Source organism: Adiantum capillus-veneris, chromosome 2 (genome assembly GCF_014529385.1).
Source record: "Adiantum capillus-veneris isolate H3 chromosome 2, ASM1452938v2, whole genome shotgun sequence".
In the NCBI taxonomy this organism is placed as follows: Eukaryota; Viridiplantae; Streptophyta; class Polypodiopsida; order Polypodiales; family Pteridaceae; genus Adiantum; species Adiantum capillus-veneris.
This window is the reverse complement of record NC_140932.1, coordinates 12029668-12046814: the sequence shown is the minus strand read 5'-3', so window position 1 is coordinate 12046814 and position 17147 is coordinate 12029668. Positions and strand designations below refer to the sequence as shown.

Here is a 17147-nt window from a genome sequence, read left to right as displayed (position 1 = left end):
ATAACGGGATGGCGAGGTGGCCAGATTCTGGGGGATTCACTTGCTTCCCACACAGTGGCGGAGAGAGCACAGTAGACTATTTGTTGGGCTCTACCCAGACAGCAGAGCTTATACACTCCTTCAGCGTTGCACACACACCGATAGGGGCGGATCATACTTATCTCACATTCTCCCTTTTTGCTACACAGCTTGCTGACCCCCCCGCCTCCCCCCCTCACACTTACACTACCATTTCTTTCACTCATGAGCTCACTCTTGTTTATATACATCACCTGCATGAGCACCTTATACACTTAGACCCCACAGCCCCTCTGGACACACTCACCACACACATTACATCCATCTTACACGAGTCAGCCACTCAAAGTTTCCCACATCGCATACACACACCCTCCATGCACTGGCACTATGCCACAAAACAGGTGGTACGACGACGAATGTCGAGATCTACACAGACACCTACATATACTGGAGATCAGAGGGGAGATTACACATCGCCAGGCTCAGCGCAAGATGCAGACACTTACCTGTCGTAAAAGACGGGAGTGGGAGGAGCACCAGTATTGGGACATCTATCATTTACTCATGAGCAAGAATAGTGCTGAGGCATGGCGTCGGATCAGACCTCCCAAGCCATCCACTCCTATTCAGGACCCAGCGGCATGGCACAGATATGTCGAGAGCTTATACGAGATCCCAGGACAGCCACCCATACCTACGCCATCGGCTACCCGACCCACATCATCTACTTTCTTCACCACCCACATGGTGAAGAAAGCTATATCCCACCTACAGCATGGGAGGGCTAGAGATCAGGCAGGCCTACAGGCAGAGCATCTTATATATGGTTGTGATGCATTGGCACCACTCATTGCCCACCTCTTCAACCGCGCGCTTTCAGAGGGATTCCCAGAGTCGTGGACAGCGCACACCATCGTGCCTATCCACAAATCTGGGGATGCCATGGATCCTAGCACATATCGCACTATCATGATTGGTCCTATACTGGCCAAACTATATGGCGCGGTTTTAGAGGAGGTGCTCAGTTCTCTAGCAGAGGGAGAGGGCATGAGGACACCAGGACACGCAGGCTTCCGCCGAGCTTTCTCTACTATTGATCATATCTTCACCCTTCGTTGTCTGATCGACCAGACACGGGTGAGGAAGAGGAGATTATATTGCTGCTTCGTTGACTTCCGCAAAGCATTTGACACAGTACCTAGAGAGAGACTTTTCCGATGTCTGGCTGCGCTTGGGATTGGAGAGGAGATGGCATGGGGGATCTATGCATTGTATGAGCATGTATCTGGCAGAGTGAGATGCCCGGGTGGATTATCTGACACCCTTGTGAGCACCATTGGTGTGAAACAAGGTTGCCCCCTATCACCTACACTCTTTGGTCTATACATTGACGAGATTGTAGACTTCATCTTGCACAGGGGTGGAGAGGGTGTGGATATTGCAGGGACTACTGTACACATACTCTTATATGCAGATGATATTGTCCTGATGTCAGAGACGGCAGAGGGACTACAACTACATTTGCAGGCCCTGGATGATTTCTGCTCACAGAGAGGACTCACGGTGAACCTTGGCAAGACCAAGGTTCTCATATTTCATACATCGGCTCAGATTCGCCGACAGAGTAGATTTACAGTAGCTGGAGGGGATATAGAAGTGACAGGCTCATATGTATATCTGGGGGTTACATTCACCGCAGCATCAGGGACCTTCTCCATGACACAGGCAGCCAGAGATAGACTTACCAGAGGATACGCATCACTAGCTCTGATGGAGAGACAGTGCCACCAGGCCCACTTCCAGGAGCCTCGGACGAAGGGGTGGCTCTTTGACACACTGGTCACACCTGCACTCATGTATGCCTCGGCCATTTGGGGACCGGGACTGGCAGACTCAGTATGGACACAGATAGAGAGGCCACAGATTATTATGATCTCCAGGATGATTCACAGCAAGCCATCAGTTCCACACGACATTATTAGAGCTGAGCTGGCTGCACCACCGATGTTGGTAGAGGCACTCTTTCAGACTGTTTGCCTTCTTCGCAGATTCAAAGATATGGATCCAGATAGGATCTCTCATAGAGCCTTCATTGCATCTAGAGAGATGGCACAGGCAGGGGACACTAGCTCATGGTATGCCCAGACAAGAGATTGGCTAGCTCAGCCCGGTTTTGATATTGATAGACTACCACCACTCGAGTATGACACCCAAGCCCCGACCTATACCCTCTCACGCTCTGAGCGGAATAGGGTCATCAGACAGGAGATATGGCATACATATATTCAGAGGACATGGCGCAGGCCCACAGACACCGTACCTCCTAAAATGCTATATTACTATGAGCATTTTCTGAGGTTCTCAGAGCAGGGATTCATTGAGATTCCATCATACATGCAAGAGTACATGCCACACCGACTTCGGGTCAACATTGGCCAGCTACGAGTGTCATCACATCAGCTAGAGATTGAGAGTGGCAGAGCCAAAGGCATACCACGAGAGGAGCGTACATGCCGGATTTGCCAGACGGAGGTGGAGAGTGAGGAGCATTTTGTCATGAGATGCCCAGCATATACAGAGCTGAGAGAGAGATATGGCATTGGAGACTCATTACAGCAGCATATGATAGGCCGAGAGCAAAGGAGGTTTGGCCAGTTCCTGGTTGCGGCTTTAGAGGTTCGAGAGCAGTTGTTACAGCCACGCCAGAGTCAGGATAGCACGACACAGACTACCATCACACAGTTTTTCCGACGAGCAGGACCAGACCCCCCCACACTACCTACACAGAGTAGAGGGCTTACCCTTCTGCAGGCAGAGTCTCAGAGGGCACGTCGGAGACCGAGGCTCCCAGGATACAGGACACATGGGTGTCACCAGAGGGAGATCTCGAGGATACTAACCTTACACCATCAGTATCTAGAGCAGAGTCATGTACCAGCACCAGGTAATCCAGCATTCCAGAGATACCTGAGCAGGCCACCACCGATGTACCACATTCTCTACCCTACATATGTTGCATGTTTTTAGATACCCTCCCTATCATCTCATGGTGGTATCACCTTGCAGCCCCTAGTTGAGCCTGATGATGCGTGAGCACACCTCGACACGAGGACCCACACTATACATTGTACACCACATGCACCACCCTACCACACCCTCTTGCATAGTATAAGCTCATTTCAGTTTGTACCCTTTTTTTTATTTTCCGATGCCTAGAGCATCAACACATGTATATGATATTGTCTCATAGATCGAGTTCGGCCTTTCGTAGACGTTAATAAAGCTTTCTTTCTTTCTCTCTCTCTCTCTCTCTCTCTCTCTCTCTCTCTCTCTCTCTCTCTCTCTCTCTCTCTCTCTCTCTCTCTCTCTCTCTCTCTCTCTCTCTCTCTCTCTCTCTCTCTCTCTCTCTCTCTGCTGTGCTACTGTGCTGCACCAGCGCGCGGACCTGCTGCTGTGCTGCATCTCTCGCGGACCTGCTGCTGTGCTGCACCAGCACGCGGACCTGCTGCACCAGCGCGCGGACCTGCTGCAGGCACATTTCTGCTGTACAGCGCGCTGCTGTGTCACCCCAGCTGCTCAGCGCGCCCACCCCACCTGCACAGCACCCCCAGTACCCGCCTGTGGCTGCCGCTGTTAAATCAACCTGCTGCTGCTGCTGAACTGCCCCCCTCCAGCCTCCCACTCACGCAGCCCCTCCTCGCTCCCGATCACACAGCCATCTCTCTCTCTCTCTCTCTCTCTCTCTCTCTCTCTCTCTCTCTCTCTCTCTCTCTCTCTCTCTCTCACACTCACACACACACGGATACATACCCACACACACGCTACACACATACACGCATACACACACGTACTCCCCTTCTCCCCTCTTCTTCACAATATGAAGAGAGGGTAGCTCTGAATACAACATGTCTTCCCCCATCATCAAGACGCCGACATCGACAATGAAGACAACCTTCATGCTCACGAACAAGAGGCTTGCACAATTGGAGAAGGACATGAAAGAATGGTGGATGGAGAGAGAGATATGGAGGGAGGAGAAAGCCACCTTCATCAAGCTATGGAACGAAGAGAAAGAGGACATGAGAGCGGAAATCCAAAACCTCAAAGAGGAGAAGGAGAGAAGGGCACGGGAGAACGAGCAGGAGAGGGAGAGATGGAGGAAAGAGCAAGAAGAGATGAAGGCACAAATCGACCTCCTTCATGCTTCCATCACATCCCTCACCGCCGAGGAAGGAGAGATTAAAGAGGAAGCTAAGGAAGCCCTCAAGGAGGAGATCACCAAAGCCCTCACCGCAAGCATTGAGAACAAATTAGAAGCCACCAAAGAAGGATGGGTCGAAGTGGTCAAAAAGAATATCAAGAAGGCAAGAGAGGAAGCCCAAAAAGATGAGGTACTCATCGTACACACAACCATCGAGGAGGAGAAGATGCGACAAGCTCGCCGTCTCAATGTGCGAGTGACCGGCATCAAAGAAGAAGAAGGGTCCACACCCGAGAGCGATAGGAAAGCCTTATGCAAGAAAGTGGGATACAAGGAAGAAGAGATCCCTTTCTCCAAAGTTTGGAGAGCCGGCAAAGATCCAAAGAAGAGAGCTATCATCCTCCAATTCGCCTCCGAGGAGTCTCGAACTTCTTTCCTCCGAAAGAGGGTCATCTTGAGAGGGCTAGAAGGCCCCCCGATTTATCTTGATGATGACCTCACAAAGATGCAACAAGATCACCGCCGCACGTGCATGCCTAGAGTCCACCAAGCCCGCAAAGAAGGGAAGAAGGCAGTATATCGAGATGGTAGGGTTATCATTGATGGCAAGACCACCGCATAGGGACTCGCGGCCTGTGGGACACACGAGGAGATTCATGTCACGGTTTGGAATTGCAATGGAGACCTATGGACACACCCAGAGAGACTTGAGGAGGTGATGAGAGGTCGAGACATGATTCTACTTACAGAGACACACGAGAGCCCAGAGAGAGGGTTACCACGGATACATGGATTCCAATGGGAGTCTCTACATCGGGGATGTATGCGCCAGCACACCACTCGCGGTTCAGGAGGAGTGGCCATACTCTTTAGACAGGGGCTTCACAGCAGACTACAGATTGTTGCCCGGGACCCACAGGCCCGATACATGTGGATTCGCCTCGAGCTCTCACGAGACAGGATCGTCTACATCGCCCTTTGCTACTTTGCTCCCACAGGCTCCAGATTCGCCCTTATTGAGCAGGAGTCACCGTACGCATGCCTCACGGAGGAGATTATGGAGTACTCCACACTGGGTGAAGTCTTCCTTATGGGAGACTTCAATGCTCGTACGCGCAGTGAGCAGTGTGAGGCATATGACCACGAGGACCCAGAGGCACTACACACTCTAGATGAGGAGGCTACTATGAGAGATACAGCAGACAGAGCTCCAGTCACAGCCTACGGACGACACCTACTTCGACTTGGCTCCCAGCACCGTCTCGTTATTTATAACGGGATGGCCCAGTGGCCCACCTCAGGGGGCCTGACTTGTATGCCACATGGAGTTACAGAGGGAGGGGGGAGTACAGTCGACTATATTCTGGGACCCAGGGAGGCTACACACCTTATCACATCCTTCACCATTCCACCCATACCCATCGGAGCCGACCACACATACCTCTCTTTCTCCATCACCGGAGATACCATCCCACACAGCTCCACAGCACACACTCCACACACCACCATCCATTTCACACATGAGCTAGCCTCTCTTTACTCAGCCGAGGTCGAGCATGGCCTATGCCTCCTCCACCCATCCACACCACTCTCAATTCTCACATCATATATCTCTTCCGTTCTCCACACTTCAGCTATTAGCTCTTTTCCACACACCACTCACACAGGACGCACTCCCCCCCCCGGGACTATGCCTCAGAACCGCTGGTATGATGATGAGTGCAGAGAGTTATACCGACGCCTCCGTGCACGGCGAGCCTTAGGAGAGATCACAGAGAGAGAGGCCAGACGAGATATGAAGACGCTGACACGCCAAAAGCGACGAGCATTCGAAGAGGCACAGGAGCTTGAGCTATACCGCCTATTCATGAGCATAGATAGCGCGACGGCATGGCGCACCCTGCGCGAGCCACGTCCGACCACAGCTATTGAGGATCCACAGATATGGCATGATTATGCAGAGCGCCTTTATGAGGTGCCAGGGCAGCCTCCTATCCCACAACCACATGAGCCACGCCCCACGTGCTCCTCCTTCTTTACAGCAGAGATGGTAGAGAGGGCCATACGCCGCATGCAGCACAGACGATCAGCTGACCACACTGGATTACAGAGTGACCACATCATTTATGCGGCCTCCACTATAGCCCCGTTGATTGCACATGTCTTCAACCGGGCTATAGGGGAGGGCTTCCCAGAGGAGTGGACACAGCACACCATAGTGCCTATCCACAAATCTGGCGACACCCTGGACCCAGGGAACTACAGGACTATCATGATTGGCCACACGATGGCCAAGCTATATGGAGCAGTACTTGAGGCACAGCTCAGCTGCTACGCAGAGACCGAGGGTTTACGAGCTCCAGGCCAGGCAGGTTTCAGACGAGCTTTCTCCACCACTGACCACATCTTCGTTCTGCGCTGCCTCATTGATGGGGCAAAGGCACGGAAGAAGAGGCTTTACTGCTGCTTTGTGGACTTCCGCAAGGCCTTTGACACAGTCCCACGCGAGAGACTCTTCCAGCGCCTTCACAGCATTGGGGTACCGACAGAGATGATTTGGGCCATATATACTCTCTACGAGAGGGTGACGGGTCGGGTTCGTTGCCCAGGCGGCTTTTCAGAGACCATTGCTAGCACCATTGGTGTTAAGCAAGGATGCCCACTCTCCCCGACACTCTTTGGGCTCTACATCGACGAGATCTCCGACTACATACTACGAGCAGGGGGAGAGGGGAGCGACTTGGCAGGTACTCCGGTCCACATCATGTTATATGCTGATGATATTGTGTTGATTTCAGAGTCACCCGAGGGCTTGCAACGCCATCTTGAGGCCTTGGACGAATTCAGCACACACAAGGGGTTGACTGTGAACCTTGGCAAAACCAAGGTCATGATCTTTCACACATCCAGTGCAGTGAGGAGCGCTACCACCTTCACAGCAGCAGGAGGACAGGTTGATGTAGTCACCTCCTATGTCTACCTTGGCATCACATTCACCAGCCTACCAGGACCCTTCACCATGAGGCAGGCTGCTGCTGACAGGCTCACCCGAGGATATGCAGCTCTGACCATGCTAGAGCGGAGATGCCACCAAGCACACTTTCAGGATCCCCGCACGAAGGGGTGGCTTTTCGACACCTTAGTCACCCCGGCCCTGATGTACTCGGCGACAGTATGGGCACCAGGATTGACAGCTGACCAGTGGACACAGCTTGAGAGGCCACAGGTATGTATGATCTCACGCTTGCTCCGCAGCAAGAAGACAGTGCCACATGACATTATTAGAGCCGACCTCGCCACACCACCTATGGTTCTAGAGGCATTATTCCAGACAGTCTGCTTCATCCAGAGGATGAGAGAGCTACCTCCTGACAGACTTACTCGTAGAGCATTTGAGGCAGCTATACAGCTATCAGAGAGTGGGCATGAGAGAGCTTGGTACTCACAGGTCAGAGCATGGTTTGAGGGACACGGTCTTGACATGGAGAGCCTACCACCATTCCAATACGACCCCCACTCACCATCTGTTCACCTCTCTCGCAGTGAGAGAAACTTGGTATTGAGACAGGATCTGTGGCAGCTATACACTAGGAGAGTCTGGGAGTCACCTGGCTTGGGGACGAGGATGTCAGATTACAGAGACCAGTTTCTCACCATATTGTCTGGGGGGTTCACACAGAGACCACGCTATATGGACACATATATGCCACATAGCTCACGGGTGGCGATTGGTCAGCTGAGAGTGGCTTCACACAGGTTAGAGATTGAGATCGGGAGACATACTGGTGTTCCCAGGGAGGAGCGAGTCTGCAGAGCCTGCACAGAGGAGGTGGAGAGTGAGGAGCACTTTGTATGTAGATGCAGAGCATACACTGAGATCAGAGGCAGGTATGAGGCCTTATTCAGAGGACAGCCCACTCTCCGAGAGATCATGGACTCTCGAGATCAGAGACAGCTCGGACGTTTCTTACTAGAGATACAGAGCCATCGGGACACACTACTATAGCCACGCACAGCTACACAGACAGAGGGGAGACAATCGCAGCTCACAGACTTCTTTCAGAGGATTGCCACCCCTACCTCACCAGATACTCAGAGAGGAGTGACACTCCCACAGGCGGAGGTGAGCCGAGCTAGACGACGACCACGAGTCACAAGCTACAGGGGCGCGAGCTCCCACCCCGACAAATCGAGGAGTTCCGAGCCCGGGAGCGCCGCGCCACTGAGGAGCGAGTAGCTCAGATGAGGGCCGACCCGACAACTTTCATCCGGGTAGCCTTGGCACCAGCCCCGCCCATGTACCACATCTTACATCCCCCCATTTGTACAGGATGGAGCTAGATAGCTTGATGCATTCTCATGATTGTACTACCTTGAGCAAATAGACATGCATATACCCCTAGAGATAGAGCTCCATCCCTCCTCAGATACTCCATTACCTACATTCAGTTGAGTTTTGTATCAGTTTTGTTTCATTTGTCTTTCCGATAGACGGATGACATACACACCATGTACATTTGATTTGTCTCATAGGCCGATTTCGGCCTGACATAGACGTTAAAAATCTCTCTCTCTCTCTCTCTCTCTCTCTCTCTCTCTCTCTCTCTCTCTCTCTCTCATAGGTCGAGTTCGGCCTTTCGAAGACGTTAATAAAGCTTTCTTTCTTTCTTTCTCTCTCTCTCTCTCTCTCTCTCTCTCTCTCTCTCTCTCTCTCTCTCTCTCTCTCTCTCTCTCTCTCTCTCTCTCTCTCTCTCTCTCTCTCTCTCTCTCTCTCTCTCTCTCTCATAGGTCGAGTTCGGCCTTTCGAAGACGTTAATAAAGCTTTCTTTCTTTCTTTCTCTCTCTCTCTCTCTCTCTCTCTCTCTCTCTCTCTCTCTCTCTCTCTCTCTCTCTCTCTCTCTCTCTCTCTCTCTCTCTCTCTCTCTCTCTCTCTCTCTCTCTCTCTCTCTCATCATTTATGCGGCCTCCACTATAGCCCCGTTGATTGCACATGTCTTCAACCGGGCTATAGGGGAGGGCTTCCCAGAGGAGTGGACACAGCACACCATAGTGCCTATCCACAAATCTGGCGACACCCTGGACCCAGGGAACTACAGGACTATCATGATTGGCCACACGATGGCCAAGCTATATGGAGCAGTACTTGAGGCACAGCTCAGCTGCTACGCAGAGATCGAGGGTTTACGAGCTCCAGGCCAAGCAGGTTTCAGACGAGCTTTCTCCACCATTGACCACATCTTCGTTCTGCGCTGCCTCATTGATGGGGCAAAGGCGCGGAAGAAGAGGCTTTACTGCTGCTTTGTGGACTTCCGCAAGGCCTTTGACACAGTCCCACGCGAGAGACTCTTCCAGCGCCTTCACAGCATTGGGGTACCAACAGAGATGATTTGGGCCATATATGCTCTATATGAGAGGGTGACGGGTCGGGTTCGTTGCCCAGGCGGTTTTTCAGAGACCATTGCTAGCACCATTGGTGTTAAGCAAGGATGCCCACTCTCCCCGACACTCTTTGGGCTATACATCGACGAGATCTCCGACTACATACTACGAGCAGGGGGAGAGGGGAGCGACTTGGCAGGTACTCCGGTCCACATCATGTTATATGCTGATGATATTGTGTTGATTTCAGAGTCACCCGAGGGCTTGCAACGCCATCTTGAGGCCTTGGACGAATTCAGCACACACAGGGGGTTGACTGTGAACCTTGGCAAAACCAAGGTTATGATCTTTCACACATCCAGTGCAGTGAGGAGCGCCGCCACCTTCACAGCAGCAGGAGGACAGGTTGATGTAGTCACCTCCTATGTCTACCTTGGCATCACATTCACCAGCCTACCAGGACCCTTCACTATGAGGCAGGCTGCTGTTGACAGGCTCACCCGAGGATATGCAGCTCTGGCCATGCTAGAGCGGAGGTGCCACCAGGCACACTTTCAGGAGCCCCGCACGAAGGGGTGGCTTTTCGACACCTTAGTCACCCCGGCCTTGATGTACTCGGCGGCAGTATGGGCACCAGGATTGACAGCTGACCAGTGGACACAACTTGAGAGACCACAGGTATATATGATCTCACGCTTGCTCCGCAGCAAGAAGACAGTGCCACACGACATTATTAGAGCCGAGCTCGCCACACCACCTATGGTTGTAGAGGCACTATTCCAGACAGTTTGCTTCATCCAGAGGATGAGAGAGCTACCTCCTGACAGACTTACCCGTAGAGCATTTGAGGCAACTATACAGCTATCAGAGAGTGGACATGAGAGAGCATGGTACTCACAGGTCAGAGCATGGTTTGAGGGACACGGTCTTGACATGGAGAGCCTACCACCATTCCAGTACGACCCCCACTCACCATATGTTCACCTCTCTCGCAGTGAGAGGAACTTGGTATTGAGACAGGATCTGTGGCAACTATACACTAGGAGAGTCTGGGCGGCACCTAGCTTGGGGACGAGGATGTCAGATTACAGAGACCAGTTTCTCACCATATTGTCTGGGGGGTTCATACAGAGACCACGCTACATGGACACATATATGCCACATAGCTCACGGGTGGCGATTGGTCAGCTGAGAGTGGCTTCACACAGGTTAGAGATTGAGATCGGGAGACATACTGGTGTTCCGAGGGGGGGGCGAATCTGCAGAGCCTGCACAGAGGAGGTGGAGAGTGAGGAGCACTTTGTATGTAGATGCAGAGCATACACTGAGATCAGAGGCAGGTATGAGGCCCTATTTAGAGGACAGCCCACTCTCCGAGAGATCATGGAATCTCGAGATCAGAGACAGCTCGGACGTTTCTTACTAGAGATACAGAGCCATCGGGACACACTACTACAGCCACACACAGCTACACAGACAGAGGGGAGACAGTCGCAGCTCACAGACTTCTTTCAGAGGATTTCCGCCCCCCCCTCACCAGACACTCAGAGGGGAGTGACACTCCCACAGGCGGAGGTGAACCGAGCTAGACGACGACCACGAGTCACAGGCTACAGGGGCGCGAGCTCCCACCACCGACAGATCGAGGAGATCCGAGCCCGGGAGCGCCGTGCCACTGAGGAGCGAGTGGCTCAGATGAGGGCTGACCCGACAGCTTTCATCCGGGTAGCCTTGGCACCAGACCCACCCATGTACCACATCTTACACCCCCCCATTAGTACAGGATGGAGCTAGATAGCTTGATGCATTCTCATGATTGTACTACCTTGAGCATACAGACATGCATATACCCCTAGAGATAGAGCTCCATCCCTCCTCAGATACTCCACTATCTACTTTCAGCTCAGTTTTGTATCAATTTTGTTTCATTTGTCTTTCCGATAGACGGATGACATACACACAATGTACATTTGATTTGTCTCATAGGCCGATTTCGGCCTGACATAGACGTTAAAAATCTTTCTTTCTTTTTCTTTCTCTCTCTCTCTCTCTCTCTCTCTCTCTCTCTCTCTCTCTCTCTCTCTCTCTCTCTCTCTCTCTCTCTCTCTCTCTCTCTCTCTCTCTCTCTCATAGGTCGAGTTCGGCCTTTCGAAGACGTTAATAAAGCTTTCTTTCTTCTCTCTCTCTCTCTCTCTCTCTCTCTCTCTCTCTCTCTCTCTCTCTCTCTCTCTCTCTCTCTCTCTCTCTCTCTCTCTCTCTCTCTCTCTCTCTCTCTCTCTCTCTCTCTCTCTCTCTCTCTCTCTCTCTCTCACACACACATTGTGTTCAGTTCTCTCAAGTGAAGTAAAGTAACCCCGTGTTTGTGCGAAGTACTAGATCCGATTTAGAATCCTTAAACCCTTCTGTTGTACCTAACATACCATCTCCATTTTTTTAACCATAGATATGGTAACACGAGCCATACATCTACTACAACACCACATATCTGCTTATGGCATAGGACTATAGAGGGAGCACCTTATTTACATAGCCGATACCATAGCCTCGTTGATTGCACACATCTTCAACATGACTATGGGGGAGGGCTTCTCAGAGCAATCCATTAGACACACTATTTCGCCCACAAGTCTGGCGACACCGTAGACCAAGGGAATTAGAATTTCATCATGATTGGCCACACAAGGGCCAAATTCTACAGAGCAGTTCTTGAGAAAGAGCTCAGCTCATATGTAGAGAGGGAGGGACTCAGAGCCCTTGGCCGGGCAGGTTTTAGACGAGCCTTCTCTACTATAGCTCTTGCTACGCCTTGCAACCATAGTAACCTATGGTGTTTGCCCGGTTGCTTCCCTCATCGTCGTTGCCCTGCAAAACTGCCCCGTTATGCCAGACCCTCATTAACTGCAGTCAATGGTGTGCAAGCCTTTTGTAAATTGAATTTTATTACAAATTTGGCCCCCTTCCCACGGCACAATGGTCTCAATTTTTGTATTGTGTCATTCCCAAGGGTTTGTCTTTCCCATGTGCTAAAAGAAACATGCTCTTCCTCAACTGCCCAAGCTCAAATCATTCACAACATAAAAGCTTAAACTCCCACAAACTTAACCAAATTCACTTAAGCGCTTAAGGGGTCGTGCTTATACAATCACAAGTCTTGCTCAAGAAGCTTCAACTCACTCTTCAAGGGGGAGTTTTTTAGGGAGAAGTATAGTCCAAAGCACAATGATACGAATGTGTTATCTAATCCCAACATTAGCGAAGACTCTAGAAGCCCCAAGCCATGCACTCGCACAAAGCTTTCTTTTCCACACTTAAACAAATTCACAACATCCATCTTTGCATTAAAACAAGGCATGATAACATTTGGCTCAATAACCATCATAAATGTATGAGGATTTCAGACACTCCTAATTATTGATAAAACCTCCCCATATATTTTGCACAATACTAGTCCTAAGGTCAAGAAAATGAGAAAAGTACATATGAAAAAGATGAAGCCACATACGACAACAATGACTACAACTATGAATGAGGGATGACATACTTCCGATGAATGAATGAATGATGTACTTCTCTTAGTAAAACCTAGGTAATGATGAATGAACGAATGATGTACTTCTCTTAGTAACCATGTAAATGGCCACCTTGTGAACCATGAGCTAATGAATCCACTGAGAATCGCCACGATGTATCCAATTGAGAACCATGAATTGTTAAATCCAGTGAGAACTAGCCATGATGTATCAGTGGACCATAGGAAGCCTAACACCACTAGAGAGTACCATGACTAGTCTTAAGGGGGAGATTGTTGGGTAACCTTAGCCATGAGTACGGTTCCTCTCTTATGACACGAATCTATGGGAAAAGCCCCGAGTCTACTAGACACCCATGTGGCATAAAGCCATGTGACTCTTCATGCAACTCCATATGATATTTTTACACCGAGGACAAGTTACCTACTAGATGACGTATCCCTGCCCAGTAAGCCTATAAGTTCAGCCTTGTATTCACTCATTCCATATTTTCAATTAGCAAGCATTTCCAAATCTATTTTGTGTTGTTGTCTCTACTATATTACACTGGGGCATTGACAAGAAACACAAGCAGATGGGGAGGTACATTAAATAATGAGCTGCCATTGCAAACTTAACTGTCCTTTTGGTCTCTATTGGAGCATTTCTGCTATATAAAATATTTCTGGTGATTTAACAGGCAAAAACTTATCCACTGTATTCTCCAACTGTCCAGACGTTAGGGAAACTTTGCTTTCCCTCAAGAGAAAGATTTGTATTCGCTTTCCACCTTTAGTAAGAGCAAAGCTTGATCTGGTTTTCAAGGGCATGCACCCCAATACAGGGCTTCTTTTGATGCTTCATGCTTTGGCTGAGATAATGGGTCCTCTTAACTATTTGGAAAATGCAACAGAATGTATTTATGTGCCTTGAACTGCTTGAATATTGTTTCCTCCTCCTCTCCGACAAAACGTCCATACTTGTCAAAGAATAAAGATTAATAATATGAAAAAAGATATTTGTGTGCCTTGGACTCCTTTATATCCTTTCCTCCTTTTCCATGTTGTCAGAAAAATAGAGATAAATAAGCAACAACTTAAAGCCTTTTCTGCCGCTCTAGCATTCTTGACTTGACTGACCTCACTAAAAAATTTTCTTTTCATTAATCATCTACATTGTTGATAATTAAAGTTTACTAAAGGTGCACATGTGCGCACCATTGCGTGTCTGGTTTTAAAGGAGCAAAGACCCTAGGCAAAATTCAAGCCACGCTAAATTAGGGTACTAACCTCCATTCGGATGCCCCAGTCATCAGGATTCTCGTAAGGAACAGGAGAGGACAAAATCAATGCAAACTGCTCCATCCAAGCCTTCAGCATTGGTGATACAAGTGCTTTGGTCTCAGACTGAAGTCAAAGTAATACACCAGGTTTTGATTCAAATTGAACAAGGTAGAATGCAGCACTTGGTTAAGTTACCTGCCAGAAGCAAAGTCCTGATAACTACATAAAGTTTGCCTGGACCCTATACCTGATAGACTCCTGACATAACACCCAGAGTTGATATGCAGCCATGGAGAATTATAAGAGCTCTTCTGCGCATGGATGGCCCATAAGCCTACAATTTAGTTCACCCACAACAAACAATCAAAAGTGCAGAATTTTAATGAACGCTTCTGATTACATATCCCATGGCATAACCATTTACTTGTGGTGTAGACACTATTATGTACAAGGATGGAAAAAGGATGGGCACAAGCCGAGGAACATGTATATCATCAAGATCACCAGCAAACAACGAAAGGCACTTCAAAGCTCCATTAACTGCAAAAAAACATGTCACCTTTGTTGTCACTATGAGGCCTATACCAATCTCAATTTAGACTGGACAGAATGGATTAAAAAATTGCCTTTATTTATATCAGTCCTGTCATTCAAGTATCTCAGTAAAAAGTCCATCAACTCTGACCATTCCTCTGGCCAATCGCAGCTCGCAATAGAAGCAACCGCCATTCCTACAGCAGTCCTGATCTTTCCATAAGAATCGTCTACCACTTGCAAAAGAAGGGAGCGAATGATAACCTGTAATCCTCATAATCATAGGAAACATACAGTCAAATAAAGACACCCTATTGTAAAAATCAGTGAAATCATAAATCTCTACCTTGTCCTCTGATGGAACAGTCGGAGGAACGTAGCTCTCCTCTCCTTCCTGCCAATGCTTTTTTACATAGTGCTTTAGCACAACTGCAGCTAGGTAACCAAGACAATTAGGGAAAACTAGCATCTAGAACAGAGCACATGTCAGAGCCTTGAAGGACGCCTCTTTACCACCATAATATAGTCAATAGAGTTATCTTTGTTTCCATGCTGAGAAACTTATTCGATTCTAATTTCAGTTCTTCAATCTCGATCAGCAAAAAAGAATAGCGCCTTAAACAAAAACAATAAAGAATTGCAAAAATGGAAGGATATTTGTCGAAGCCCAAATGGAAGCCCCTTATCCACAACAAGCTTAGCAAGAGCAACCCCATAACCTGTGCACAAAAATAACTCTGCTCAACAACCAAGAAAACATCCAACGCTTAAATCCTTCAGCACTCAACTAGTTTAGTCTTGATGATGCAGTTTGCAAAGCAATCTCTCCATTAATAGATTCTGAGACATTCTTCAATAAAATGGTGAAGAGGGCATAGTGTGCGGATTGGTTGATCACCTATTTTGCAAAAAGACTCACCGTTGTTATATCAATCAACCTTGAAGAGCTAAAGAAATCCCAAGGGCGCTGACACTAGCAATCCATAGCCACCGGCTTTGTACAAGAGCATCCCGCTCCTACATCGTCTCTCCCCCTTCACTAGTCACTTGCTGGTAGTGCAAAAGTGCATTAAAGTCTTGCAGATTCTGGTCATTCTTACAGCCGACCGCTCACCAGAATGATTTACACTCGTCCTTTCCCCTAACTCATACTAAACACCCCCCCCCCCCCCAAAGAAAACTGTGGATGAAAAAACCCTTGGGAGCTCAAGGGAAAAACCCACAGCTCCATATATACACACCATTATATTAAAATATCATTGAATTTTACAAAGAATGTTTGAGGAGCTACATCACTCCAATCAAAATAATGATGGCTTCGAAAGGCTTTTAAAAAAATAGCTATAAAAATATTTCATAAAATAAATAATATTGACTTTAACTTTAGGATTCTCCATCAACTTTACTTTGTCATATTCCAATTGTATAAACTGTCCAACATCTCAAAATCATAGAGCACAATATAGAAATTGTTATGATGTTGAAATTCCACGAGTACAATGTCTTAGGAAATGGTTCACAATGCCGCTCTTTTGACAACATTGAACCAAACAAAACATAACATTACATATAAACCTATTAGAGTTATGGCATCTCTCTAGATTCGTTCAGGTTTCTCCCAAGGAGAGGTGTTAGGAGTGAGGGTTGTTTTGTGGGTATGCCCGGCCAATGCAAGGAAGTTTTCTCATGTCGAGATGTTTTTAGCCATGTTTAGCCTTGGGTTTTCACTTGGTTCCATGGTCTTTAGGCTCCTATAGGCAACGAGTATTTTTCTCGACCTTGCCTCTTTTTCCCCAAAGCCCGTTGGGCATCCAGTGCCAGTACTTGCTTTTTACTCCTATTTATGAGGTCGTGGGCCTAGTGGACAGCTGGCCAACTCAAACCTCTCAAGCTATATAGCCAGGGCAGGACATTATGGGAGTTGTGTGCACAACAACCTCTATTGCAGAGCACTGTATAGCAAAGATAATGTGTCGTGCTCTCTACATTGGGTGCTCCCCAATGCAATGTGCGTGAAATCTCACTCCAACAGCATGAAAACACAGAAAACACTGTAGCCAATGAACAACAAAGCACAAACAGCGACTCAACAGCAGAACCTGAACAGCATAGGACTCGACTAACTCAAATGAACCAGTACAGACTCTGGCATTACAGCACACTCAGCTCCAAGCCCAAGACTCACGGGTACAATGGGAGTGTCGAGTGCAACTATGTCAA

At 48.7% G+C, this 17147-nt stretch overlaps 1 protein-coding gene across 4 annotated transcripts in view; it reads right to left on the bottom strand.

Annotated features, from left to right (window-relative positions):
* The window catches only part of LOC147462376 (ARM repeat superfamily protein), a 164074-nt gene that overhangs the window by 83354 nt on the left and 63573 nt on the right, over positions 1–17147 (bottom strand). For 3 of the 4 annotated variants that reach the window (XM_086483745.1, XM_086483733.1, XM_086483739.1), the window contains exons 1-5: positions 15274–15421; positions 15020–15191; positions 14818–14933; positions 14641–14727; positions 14400–14516 (exon numbers count right to left, since the gene is read on the bottom strand). In XM_086483745.1, coding sequence (XP_086339871.1) covers positions 14400–14516; positions 14641–14727; positions 14818–14933; positions 15020–15191; positions 15274–15396 — 615 coding nt within the window. In that variant the 5' untranslated portion in view covers positions 15397–15421. Of the gene's footprint in view, positions 1–14399; positions 14517–14640; positions 14728–14817; positions 14934–15019; positions 15192–15273; positions 15422–15555; positions 15647–17147 lie in introns of those variants that run through there. The other variant, XM_086483750.1, reaches the window with a different exon arrangement.